At 37.8% G+C, this 13,823-nt stretch overlaps 1 protein-coding gene and 1 pseudogene across 1 annotated transcript; one reads left to right on the top strand and one right to left on the bottom strand.

Annotated features, from left to right (window-relative positions):
* The first annotated feature begins 1,936 nt into the window (after positions 1 to 1,936).
* Positions 1,937 to 5,470, top strand: LOC102701196 (equilibrative nucleotide transporter 1-like). The gene is made up of 3 exons (XM_006659862.3): positions 1,937 to 2,204; positions 2,746 to 3,394; positions 4,513 to 5,470. The coding sequence occupies exons 2-3, from the start codon at positions 2,857 to 2,859 to the stop codon at positions 5,235 to 5,237; spliced, it is 1,263 nt and encodes a 420-aa protein (XP_006659925.3). The 5' UTR covers positions 1,937 to 2,204; positions 2,746 to 2,856; the 3' UTR covers positions 5,238 to 5,470.
* Positions 5,471 to 6,005: 535 nt separating this feature from the next.
* Positions 6,006 to 12,150, bottom strand: LOC107304706 (annotated as a pseudogene).
* Positions 12,151 to 13,823: the final 1,673 nt, after the last annotated feature.

The raw sequence follows: 13,823 nt of genomic DNA, 5'->3' as shown, positions 1-13,823 counted from the left end.
ATTCCATGTCAGCGGTTAGCTTCACTCAAATAAGATTTTGACCGACTATGATTTACTAAACCAAGATAGTGGACTTGTATTTGTAATTTTTAAGTTTACAGACCTAAATGACATTCGCTCCCTTGTTTAAGGATCTACATATGTAATTTTTAAGTTTATGAACCTAAATAATATCCGCTTTCAAGTTTAAGAACCGGTCATAATTTTACTCTTTTAAAAAATTGTGAAAATATGAAAAATTGAAGTTACAATTAAAATACAACAAAATAAATATTAATTAGATATTTTTTTGAAGAAGACGAACGATCAAATGTGTACTAAGAAGTCAACGCTATTATCTACTAAAATACAAAGGATATCATCTAATGTTTTCTAATTTTTTGTGTATCTATAAACAATAGTTTTAAAACTTTATTGTTTTTCGATGTCGAATCGGAATATATCAAACGCTCCATTTTTATATTTTTTATTTCTATATTTTATCAATTCTACATCGTAAATATGTAAATAAGCCCACTTTATACCATGCTAGTTATCCGTGGTTCCACATGGTTGATGAGACCCCAACGAGTCAGCAACCCTCCACCAGCTCAAATGACATTCTCTAACTTTTTGATGAACAATGCAATGATTTTTAGATGTATTTTTAGTTGTTTGATTCGCAACTAAAGCGTGAGATCGAGCAGGATGAGCAACACATATACTACAGTACTGTTACTATTTTGTTGTATGTACAATGTTTAAAGTTATACTGTTATAGCAAGAGACTCATTTTAGTGTGTTACTGTGACTTTTGTTATCAAAGCCAGAGAATCCGGTTGCTACCGGCTAACGAGATCGGCAGAAAAACATCCCTCTCGTGCCCCATGTGCATCTTTGTCTACTACAGGTGTGTCATTAAACTACTCTACCGGTATCTGTTTTTCTTCTCTCATTAATTTTCTGATTAAAGAAGCCGCTCTATTTGTACTAGGCTGCAAAAGCAAGAAAGGGAATCTGAGAATATGATGGTTGTACTTGTAGGCCCCTTTGATTCTTGGGGAGAAACTACTCTAGGAGATTTATAGAATTTAAATTCTGAACGATAATTTTATGTTTGATCATTTGAGATAAAGAATTGAGACTCCAACCAGCTTCTTAAATTCATATGATATGAAATGACTCAAACCAAGGAGGTTTTGGAGAAAAGATTATGACCCTATCTATTCTAGCCGGTGATAATCTTCAAAAGGTGGGTTTCCAGCAAGTGAATTCTAATTCTTCTTTTTTTGTGTTCTATAATTACAATTCATTAAAATTTAACTATTGTTTGGTTAAATAGAGATTTTGTAATAAGCCGAGCTGACAAAGCTTCCAAACAGAGCCAAAATAAAATTCAAAATCATGGGAACTTTTAATTTTTTTTACTTTTTTCGACAGTTTATTTAAAAATATCCATTTAAACGTTTTTATGTGCTTTGTAAACCTCGTATTCTCGTAAAAATTCTATATTTTTTTTGTGGTTTCTCAATGTTTACTTGAGTTTCAAAGTGGCCCTAAGCAATTAAGCAAGCAAAAAATAGCTAAAATATCTGCCAGCATAGTTCAAAAAAAAAATTCCCCTAACATCATACATTCCAAAACAATATTTCCAGCATATTTATCTCCCATCCATAAATAAGCAACATCAAAAAAATTTCCAACGACCATTCAAAAAATTTCAAACGAATTTCAGATTTCAACAACCCCTAGTACTCTTAGGTCTACAAATTTGATCATATGCAATGACTTTAACAAAATGCCGCTCCATACCGTCCAGTTAAAAAAATACCACCCATCAGCAATAATTTTTAATAAAATGTCATCATGGAGCATTTGAAGTATAATTTTATTTTTTCACCCAACTGACACGCGAAATAACTTAAATGCCCCTCTCGTTTCTAAACATATCAAATGGAGAGAAGGGAGAAAAAGAAAAATGGAGAAGAGGACCCGTTCGGCTCGAGCGCCGGCGTTAGTAGGCCGTCTGGCGGCAACTGAGCGAGGTGGAGGCGTCCGGCTCTGGTGCCGGCGGCGAGAGGGACGGCCAGAGCGGCGACCGCTCACAGTGGATGAGGCCCGGTTCGGCTCCGGCTCCGACGCCATCGAGAAGAGCGGCCGGAGCTGCGGCGGCGACGGCAAGAGGGACGGTCGAACCAACGGCGGCCTGAGCTGGAGCCAAACGGGTGCTCTCCCTTCTCTATTTTTTCTGTTTCTCTCTCTTCTCCATTTGATCTTTTTAGAAATGAGAGGGGTATTTTAGTCATTTCGTATGTCCAGTTGGAAGAAAAAATAAAATAATGCTTCAAATGCCCCCGGTGGTATTTTGGGGGTGTTTAGCCGGTGAAATGAAAATTTTTGCGTGTCACATCAGACGTTTGATCGAATGTTGGAAGGAGCTTTCGGACAAGAATAAAAAAACGAATTTCACGGCTGGTATGGAAACCGGGAGACGAATCTTTTGAGCCTAATTAATCCGTCATTAACGCATGTGGGTTATTGTAGCACTTATGGCTAATCAGGTACTGATTAGGCTCAAAAGATTCGTCTCATGATTTCTTACATAACTGTGCAATTAGTTTTTTAATTTACCTATATTTAATACTCTATCTACGTGTCCAAAATTTAATATGATATTTTTGTTAAATTTTTGAAACTAAACGGGGGACCTTTATTAAAATATATTGTTGATGAGTGGTATTTTTATATCAAATTTCTCCTACAAAGAGGGAGCAAAGCGAGAGGCTGAAGGAAATCAGTTTACGTCCACTCCACCCATCTGTCCAACCGAAGATCCCTCACCCGAATCCACCTCCACCTCCCTCTCCGGCGGCGGCAATGGCCGGCGGCGAGTACACCCCGGCCGACGCGGAGGCGGACCTGCTGCTCCCGCCGCCGGCGGGGGCGGCGGAGGAGCGCCCCCCCCTGCCGGCGGACACGCTGGGGATCGCGTACGCCATCTTCTTCATCCTCGGCACCGGCTTCCTCCTCCCCTGGAACGCCTTCATCACCGCCGTCGACTACTTCTCCTACCTCTACCCGGGCGCCCCCGTCGACCGCGTCTTCTCCGTCTCCTACATGCTCGCCTGCTTCCTCCCGCTCCTCCTCATCGTGCTCTGCTTCCCCAAGTCCAGCGCCCCGGCCAGGGTCAACACGGGCCTCGCGCTCTTCACGGCCGCGCTCCTCGTCGTCCCCGTCATGGACGCCGCCTACGTCAAGGGGGTGCCCCGCCTGTACGCCGCGTTCGACGTCACCGTCGCTGCCACGGTGCTGTGCGGCGTCGCCGACGCGCTCGTGCAGGGCGGTGTCATCGGCTTCGCCGGCGAGCTCCCCGAGCGGTACATGCAGGCCGTCGTCGCAGGAACCGCAGTCTCAGGTAATGCCTCCGATTTCTTCGATTCTTGTTGGGTTTAAACTGTTCGCTTAGAAAATCTTGAAACACATCCCTTCACAAAATCATTCAGTTCATATTTACAGCTGTCGAATTCATAGCGATCTTTTTAAAAGAAAAGTGGATCTGAATTTAGTCAAAATGGTCAGTTGTCTTGGTACAGTTGAGTTCTGTAATAGTTGAATAGTTCCCTAAAAAAATTGGTTAACAAGTCCATTCACGGTCCTGTTTGTTTTCATCTAAGATTATTGTAATCTATATTATTGAGCCAAAAAACTGTAGATAATGGATGACAAGGTGGGTAGATACTTTAAAGTACTCAATAATAATAAAAAAAACACCCTTTGAGAAGCTTACTATATTATCTTTATCTTTATGTTTATCTTTACTATTATAAAAGTAAAAGAGGAGTCGTCTTCCTTTCCAAAAAAATGCATATAGCTGAAAAGGAAAAAAAGAAAGAAAATGCGTGCAACTACCACGCCGTAGCTTCCCACATCATCATTGCACGTCACACGAAAAAAAACTATAGCACGCGGTGAAAAAACGAAACGACGCCGCTCGCTTCCTCCTCCGCCAAGTAATTTGGGTTCTAGATTATAATAATTTGTTTGTTTTGGATTGTTTTTAATAATCCATAATACAATAATCCTAAGCATAAACAAACAAACAAGGCATGGACACTCGGCTTGACATTCAGAACTGTCAAATTCAGGGTGGTTTCCTACCATTTTTCTCTGATATGAATTTAGTCAAAATGGTTAATTGTCATTTGTCAACTAAAAACATGTGGGTTGAGAAATTAAGGCAGGGTATATATGGTCATTATGGGGCCAATCTATTGTAATGCATAAACAAGGTCATTTGAAGTTATTGGTCAAAAAATAACCACTGGCCATGTGGGTTTAAATCCATCAAATTAAGGTGGACTACTTGCAAACTTTATACGTCCTTGTGAACAAATTGCAATCGCAGGAATTTCGAGAACCAAAAGTCAATCTGGAAACCCACCAGCACCTTACCAATCTGCTTAGCTGTTGCAATGCAGATTGTTATGCTGTTGCAATACACTGTGACGTGGTTCTCTATATTGGATTTTGCAGGTGTACTTGTCTCGGCATTGAGGGTAATCACCAAAGGAGTATATCCACAAGACAGCCATGGATTAAGGAAGAGCGCAATCCTCTACTTCGTTGTTAGCATTGTTGTCATGATCATCTGCATAGTGTGCTATAATGTGGCCGGCAAGCTTCCTATTATCGTATACTACAAGAACATCAAGAAGAGGGCTCAGAAGGCAGAGGAGGATGGTGGCATGTCTGGATCATCCTGGAGGTCAACCTTGTGGAGCATTGTTGGGAGAGTGAAATGGCATGGGATAGGGATAGCTATCATCTATGCAATCACTCTCTCCATATTTCCTGGATACATCACAGAGGATGTGCACTCTGAGGTGCTCAAGGACTGGTACCCCATCATACTCATCACCGCCTACAACGTGTTCGATCTTATTGGCAAGTCACTGCCTGCGTTCTACTTCCTCGAGAACGCCAATGTTGCTGTCGCAGGGTCGTTTGCAAGGCTCCTGTTTTACCCTCTCTTCTATGGCTGCCTCCATGGACCCAGCTTCTTCCGCACCGAGATCCCGGTTACCATCCTGACATGTCTTCTTGGACTCACCAATGGATACCTGACCTGCATCCTTATGACCCTCGCACCCAAGGCTGTGCCAATCCAACACTCCGAGACAGCCGGTATAGTCATAACGCTGTTCCTTGTCGCTGGGCTGGTCGTTGGTTCATTTGTTGCTTGGTTTTGGGTCATTTGATAGTTCTAGTCCCACCGTCCCGTGTATCCATTCCTTTGTATCATAGTGCCATGCTCAAGTTCACTGTTTTACTTGTTTATTTACGCATCAAACGGCCAAGGGGTATGTAATTTGTTAGTGTAAGCCAGACAATACTGGTCCTGATGCCTGTAATTTGCTATTCATGGAATGCAATCCACTGCCATATTAACATTCCCAGCTCACATGAAAATTCATGTTGTTTTTATGAATTTGCACCATTGTATTTCCACGCATATTTACCATTTTCTGTACTACTCATGGACGCTTCTACTTTCTACAGAAGTCAGCCCTATTCTATACAGATTATCACGGGCAGGCTTTCTATGCTCTTGAACGGTATGATTTTTGCGAGAGTTTTCTTAAACGGTGTAATAACTTCGTGTTTTATATTGTAAGACTTTCTAACCTTTTCTAAACTCATTAATTGATGAATGTGTAGTGTTTAGATTCATTAGTATCCATATGAATCTAAGCAGACTAAAAAGTATTACATTATCATACGGAGAGAGTAATACTGTTATCAGACCCCACCGAAATTGCAAACCATGATGTCCAGAGTGCGTAGAGATTAGACTAGGGCCACGTTCGGCAGACGTGTGGATAAGTTAACTTACCCGGCCCGAAAAACGTAGTAATAAATTAGTACATGATTAATTAATTATTAATTATTTTAAAAAATATAAAATAGATTAATATGACTATTTAAAACAACTTTTCTATAGAAAATATCTATAAAAAATACACCGTTTAGCAGTTTGGAAAACATGATGATGTCAGGTGGGAATGGGATAGGCAGGGCAAAGTGACAATATCTGACGGGATGAATACATCGCGACGAGCTATTTCCAGCGTCACCAAATGCACAAGACCACCTATTCTATGAGGGAGCTATACCTCACAATCAAAGCCAACAATTAATCATAATCATCATCAGATATTACCTCCGTCTCATAATAATTTTATTTTTTGTTTTTTCGTGTTCAACGTTTAACCATTTGTCTTATTTAAAAAATTTATGTAAAAACTTAAAAAAATTAGTCACGTATAAAGTACTATTTATATTTTATCATTTAGTAATAATAAAAATATTAATCGCAAAAAAAATTCAAATAAAACGAATCGTCAAACGTTGGACACGAAAAACGAAAAATAAGATTATTATGAGACGAAGGCATTACAGCAGTTGACTAATGGCAGTTAGGCCGGCTAGCTCGATCGGAGCTTATCTTTCAATATGATATATATGCAACACATAGAGATGTATTCCCTTCTTCCCAAAACAAATCAACTCTTTGGTTTTTTGATACAATGTTTAACTCTTCGTCTTATTTAAAATAAAATTTATGATTAATAATTTTATTTTTATTAGATGATAAAACAAGAATAGTACTTTATGTGTGATTAATTTTTTTTAAAATTACTTGAAATTTTTTCAAATAAGACGGATGGTCAAATGCTCGACACAAAAACCGAAAAGTTGGTTTTTTGATGAAAACGGTTCGGAATCTTTCTGGATTTTGGACCAGTTTTCGGAAACGGAAATCGTCGGTCGGAATTTTTTCGGAATTTATCGAAAACGAAAACAAATTCAGAATTTTTTTCTCGAAAACGGAAACGGATACGGTAAAGGCACTATCCGTCGGAAATCGGAATCGGTCGGAATTTTTCTCGAAAACTTTCCAGAATTTTTTTTGAAATTTTTCTGCAGACCTATGACATAAATTCACGATATAAACCAAAATGGCCCATCCCACTTCAGCGAGTTAGCCTTAAGTCCTTAATCAAAAAACATATAAAATCACTTTACTTTGTATTAACTTGTACGAGACATATTTTATTTTATAATATGATATGTGAACTTTTATAATAATCCGCTTAATTTGTATTTACTATAATAATTTATAAATTATAGCCTTTGTTTAGTATTTAGACAATCATTAACAAGGTGACTTACGAACTTGGTTCTAATGGTAAAAAATGTCATGGTTAGTTGCTAATGTTTGAAATTTGATCTATTGTTTTAGAAACAAAATAAAACCTCGGTTTGAGAGTTGCTGTAATACGATAAATATCCGTTGCCATATCCGCTCCGATTCGAATTCGAGCCGTTTTCGCATTCGATAATATTCAATTCCGTTTTCGTATCCGAGGTTTCTGATTCTGATTTCGATTTAAAAAAATATAAAAACGATAAAAATAGTTTCCGACCATTTTCGATCCGTTTTCATCTTCATCCCTATTTGTGGGACGGAGGGAGTACAAACTGCAGCAACAATGGGAGCCCACCCGTATGCTTTCCAAACTGAAACTGATCAAATCTGAGCAAGGTGAGCAGGAACTTCCCTGCCCTCTGTTAACATTGTACAGTCTGATTCTGCAGCCTTGGACTGCAAAGACAGCCGGTGGAGCTTATTGCACAGCTGTATCCACGCGGCTTACCCATGGACATGCCGGGGTGATTTTTTCACTTTTTTATGGAAAAACAAACAGTATATTCGTAAATAAAAAATAATAGAAATTTTATATGTGTATTTTTAGTCATTTAAAAACCAAGACTGAAAAATAAATTTTGATGAAAAACCCTCAAATTAACTTTAAATTTAAGATTAAAAATTTAAATTTTAGCCTATTAGCATAAAAAAACGAGGGTGTTGCGCTTCACAACTGTAGCAAAAATGATAAAATTTTCTTCCTTGCACCTGCTCAGGATCAGATCAAGCATCATATCATGAACTCTGCAACCCCACGAGTACATGTAATCATTTTGCACAGGTTGAATCAACAACCTACTGATAAGCTCATTGAAATAGCTCCTGCACCTCACAAAGCCTACAGTTAATCCACTGTCTATCCACATGATCCCTATTGATACTATAGTCCTCTTGACATTTGCGAAGATACAGGAGGCATGTTCTTCGCCTTCTTGTTTAGTTACTAATTTTTTTTTCCAAAAACATCACATCGAATTTTTAGATATCTAAATAAAGCATTAAATATAGTTGAACCAAGAAAACTAATTGCACAGTTATGGAAGAAATCTTGAGACGTATCTTTTGAGCCTAATTAGTCCATGATTAGCCATAAGTGCTACAGTAATCAATATGTGCTAATGACGGATTAATTAGGCTCAAAAGATTCGTCTCGCGGTTTCTAGGCTAGCCATGAAATTCGTTTTTTCATTTGTGTCCAAAAATCCCTTTCGACATTTGGTCAAACGTTCGATGTGATGTGTTTGCCAAAAAATTTTGGCAACTAAACACCACCAGGATAAAGAGGATGATTCTTGTAGCTAAGGTTTAGAATTTGCCTCATGCTTTCCAAGCTAGGATTTCCACCAAATGTGCTGCCCAAAAAATTCAGTATCCTGTCCCATTCTTGCATTATCTTTCCGGTTGACAATCTAAGAGGCTGGCTATAGTAAAAACTAGATGGATAACCCGCGTGTTGCTGCGGAAGAACTGTGGGATAATATAGTAGATATGAATTTTTTAAAAAAATTCTTACCTACTATATGATTTTTTTCATGTGTTTATATATTTTTGTGTCTTTATCAATTATCCATAGATTATAAATAGTTAGGTTGTATGGTGTGTGTTTTGGAGAGAAGAGATGCAATTTACGCTCTTGATAAATCATCCAAAGGCTAAAAACAATTGAGATGATGTGAAAAGATGCAATTTACACTCTAGATGTATCATCCTAAGACTAAAAATAGTAGAGATGATATGACTTAATTTACACCCTTGATATATCATCCTAAGGCTAAAAACAATAAAGATGATATGGCTTAATTTACAACCTTGATGTATCATCTAAGCCTAAAAACAATTGAGATGTATCATCCTAAGACTAAAAACAACTGAGATGATATAACTTAATTTACATCCTTGATATATCATTCTAAAACTAAAAATAATTAAGGTGATGTGATTTTATGGGATGAGAGAGAATGAAATTAACTTTATAGAAATTACATATTGCAAGGGACAAACCTCCACACTTTTGTAATATTTCAGCTGAGACTTTTTCATCAGCCATCCTGGGATCCAAATACTCATTTTAAAAAAAAAATCCTTTTGAGTAATCATTATCCATGGGCTTCATTTTGTAAATGGATTGATAGTTGCCACAAGCCCAGTAAGCCACGACTTCTACACACGTGGTTATTATCCCTCTGCTTCCATTACCATTTTCTGGAAAATCACAACTAATAATATCTCATGGTTTTTTTCCCTAGGTCATCAACTACAATAAGATACCTGTCAAATTATTGTTTTCACATATTATATTTACATGCATCATGGTAAGGTATGATTGAAATTATAAATGAAACCACACATGATAACATTATTTAACTAAATAAAGTAAATCTGTGTGGGCAAATCCATGAATACCGTGGGCAAATTAACAGGTTCAGATAAAAATCATGATCGGTAACATTAAGTAATAGCAGCTAAGTTATGTTTTCTTTCAATCACAGGCGCATCGGGAAACTTGACATGGTCACAAATTAAAAGAAATCTACTAATGCAGTAATTGGCCAGGTATTGCATTGAACAATGCACAATTTCTTGCCATCCATAATTTATACCAAACATTCCAAGGGGCTGAAAAGAAAAAAAAAACTCTCCTTAGTTATTTTCTCTATTCCATATTATAAGATTGTATAGCCTTACCTACATTTAATTATGTGCTATTGAATCATCATACATATACAAAACATATATATTGATACATTAATAAATTTAGACAAATTTAAAAAATCTTATAATATCAAAGCACATCTCTTATTTCCCAAATAGTCCCTAAGACCATCAATGATGTCTTGCACCTCGTAAGCCTGGGAAGACTCCCGTTTCGTAAGGCCTTGACTGCATGGTACTGAGAAGTCTGAAACTGAAACGAATGCCTTGCAGTCAAATTTATTGAATATATAAGCACAAAATAATTTAATCTATCGTATAAATAAATCATGACATTGTAAAATAAAAGCATGCTAAGACATGGATCAACCAACATGAATAGATCTAATCTAAACATGTATACGAAAGAGTTATACACGAATATATTAAACAGATGCAGAACTAAATTAAACATAATTAACATGTACCGAAAGTGGTTCTGAGGAGGATTGGGCGCAACACGGACGACTCATGACGTAGGATGCTGATGACGGCGAGCCGCAACAAGGAAAACGAGCCGTCGTGGACGAGCGACGAGCAGTCACGCGGAGCGCTTTCCAAAAACCTCATTCGCTCTCTCTCGATGTAGGACTTCACGAAGGCGATGGTTCCAGAGACCTGCTCTTCGGATCGCCGGGCACGGCCGGCGGAGGGGATGGAGTAGACGACGGTGATGGCGCAATACAGAGGAAAAGACAAACCCTATATTGTTTTCACGTGTGTTTACGGAGAGATAGCGGTTCGTTATATATAGGACGTGTGATCAGTACGCCTACCATATCCGAACTCTCACATATGAAAAGATCTGATAAGTTTCTAAAATTAACACCAAAATTTCTGTTCATCATGGGGTGGACTTTTATGATTTTTCAGGAATTAATTCTCATATGGGCCTTAGCCAAGGCCCATTAACCAATTCCTACCAAAATTGCTCCCCAATCTTATCATAAACCAGTTTGGCAAAAAGGTGTAGTCTTACCAAGACCCCCAAATCCGACAATAGACACCACCACGACCATCATCATCAGCTTCTGCTGCTCTGCATCATGCTCATTCTGTCAACAATTGGACTAGTTCTTCTGTTGGGTTGGGCCATCAATACCCACAAGATTATCAGCCTAGCTTCTGGTACAGCGCTGTTATGCGAGGATCAACTGCCACAGAGTTTGAAACACCTGGACGACCTTGCTCCATCAATCAAGTTCATAGATACCTCTTGAGCTCGTCGATCTGGCCGTCAATCCCATGGCGCACGCGCAGATTCTTGAGACTGCCAGCCGTCTTCTTGATGATACCAGACGAGACGCATCAGCACCACCGTGTCTGGACGCATCAGCACCACCGTCAATAGGTAGGGATGAAAACAGTCGGGAACGGTCAGGAAAACTATCTAACCACATTCGTTCCTGTATTTTTTGTCTCAGAAAAGGAAGCGGGAGCGGGACCGTTGATTGGAAAAACGAAATCGGTTACACGGTATTTCAAAAATGATTCATTTCGATCGGGAACATGGCGATAATGATCGGGAATCGATATTTCAAAACAGGAATAACAAACCATATAACCACTTCAAATATTCGACGCAACAAAATTAGTGCGGATATCTAAAACAATTGATGAGAACATACAACATCATATAAATTAGTTCATCAATACATACTCATAAGAATATAAGATCATGGTAGAGTTCAAAACGGGAATATCCACGGGAATTATCCCGGGAAAATACGGGAACCGTGAAAGCAGTCGGGAAAACACCTCAACCGTTTTCGCTACCGTTTTCGCCGGCTTTTCCTGTTTTTTCCGGTTTCCTATTTTTCCTGTCAAAATGGTATTCGGGCAGGAAAATCGATATACGGTGCCGGTCGGGACGGGATTTTCCTGTCCCGTTTTCATCCCTATCAATAGGGTCATCTTTTCACTTTTTTCAAGAAAAAAAATCAAACGACATATCTATGAGCGAAAAATTATTTACGAATAAAACTTTTATATATGTGTTCGTAGCGATCTAAAAGGCAAAACTAAAAAATAAAATATGATAAAAATTCAAATTTTGGCTTATAATCATCTCCATGACATGTTTTTCTAGTCCTAGACTATAACGCATCAAGCTCCTCCTCCTCTTCGTACATGATCACTAGCTTCTCATGGAAGGCGGCCATGGTGGTGAGCTCATCCTCGATGAAGCACACCTGCTTTCCAAGGTTCATCTCTCCTACAACTAAGATAGACTATAGCGGGCTATACTGGTATCTAAGTAATTTAGCAGATTTGTAAAAATACTAATAAAAACTGAAAAAAAATGATATACCTTTGCCTAAAAGTTGACACATATAAATCATCAACATTTCATAGAGCATCAACATTTCATAGTTCATACAAATACATGAGTACATCACACATCAATACAAGTGGAGAATACTTAACAATTTAATAGTTCATAGTCAACACATAGCATTTAAGTTCTTGACATAAATTTTAAATAGTTCATCACAAGAGGAACATGACCATTACTCGGCAAAATAGAAACATCAAGTTCAGTAGATTCTTCTAATCAGATTTAGATGCACTAGGCGACTTATCATATTCAGGGGATTGCACCAAAGTGCCGCCATTGTCATTGCCATCGCCATCTTCTGATTCATAAGATGAAGGTCCAGGTTGCATTAGAACATCATTCGTCAAGGATTGCACGCTCTTAATTTTCTTCTTCCTAGGGTGCATATGCATCTTCTTTTTTTCTTGTGATTGTGATGATTATCCCTATGATGTTCCATCTTGTGAATCATGTCCAGCAAGTCATTAGAAAGAGGTACAATACAAGTAATGGACTCATTGCCATCATCAGCCACAACATCATGCACTTCCTTCTCTAAAGGATATCTTGTTTTGTTCTCTCTCTCTTGTTCCTTAGCTTAGAGTAAAATTTCACAAAGACAAGATCTCTCGTCTTATCATGAAGCAGCTTGTTGTACTTTATCATATGAACCTATGAATTCAATTCATGGATAGTTAATTAAATTATTAGTGCAGCAATGTGAATGTTATGGTGCAGCAAAAGGAATTTATCTCAATTTAATTACCGGTTCTGAAATTATTTGACAATGCACACCATATTCAGTTATCAAATCTTAATAAAAAGTCATTTTGGGTTCCAGAGTTGTACTTGTTCAAATGTAGAGTAGTTCCTTTCATAACTTGAGGATATTTTTAAAGCAGAATTTTAACTTTATAAGTAGTTAGTTACATTGTTTACATATATATACCATTAAATGTAGATCAGTTCCTTTCACAACATGAGGATATTTTTAAAGTAGATTTTTTTAACTTTATAATTAGTTAATTACATCATTGATACCATTAAATAGCTATAAAAAATCAGATAATCTTTAGGTTGAAAAATATATTAGCCGCTTTTGTTAGAGGCGGCATGTCTAACATGCATGCAAAAATCCATTTTGTCTGGCTGGTAAAACGATTTTTTAGTAGTGGGCACTTTCACTAGTAATTCTCGCCCAATTTAATTGCCAAGATAAAAACATGATATGACAGTGAAAAAACACGTGAATATTAATTTAAGTACGGTCAACAATGTCCTACTTTTCAAAATTATCGTAGTAAAACCATGACCGTAGGTATATTTCATTGCTCCGTATCATTTGGCCCGAATTTAAAACTGAATGGAAGTCGCGCAAGATACGTAAAACATGTTTGTGCACTATAAAGCGTACGTACGTGGACGGGTTCCCTAAGAGCAAGTTTAATGATAAAGCCTATTTACTAGCTATAAGCTGTTGGAAATATGGTCACATTTCGGCATATTTTAATCCAAAATAATAGAATAACATGCATGACATTCATAGGGAATAATCTAGAATAGAAC

Source organism: Oryza brachyantha, chromosome 8 (assembly GCF_000231095.2).
Source record: "Oryza brachyantha chromosome 8, ObraRS2, whole genome shotgun sequence".
Classification (NCBI taxonomy): domain Eukaryota; kingdom Viridiplantae; phylum Streptophyta; class Magnoliopsida; order Poales; family Poaceae; genus Oryza; species Oryza brachyantha.
The sequence above is the reverse complement of the archived record's forward strand: the minus strand, read 5'-3'. Positions and strand labels throughout refer to the sequence as shown.

Excerpts from the sequence above, each read along its gene's own strand:
- LOC102701196 (XM_006659862.3), top strand. The coding sequence starts at position 2,857 with ATGGCCGGCGGCGAGTACACCCCGGCCGACGCGGAGGCGGACCTGCTG. Across the intron at positions 3,395-4,512 it reads CGCAGGAACCGCAGTCTCAG|GTGTACTTGTCTCGGCATTG; the intron begins GTAATGCCTCCG and ends TGGATTTTGCAG.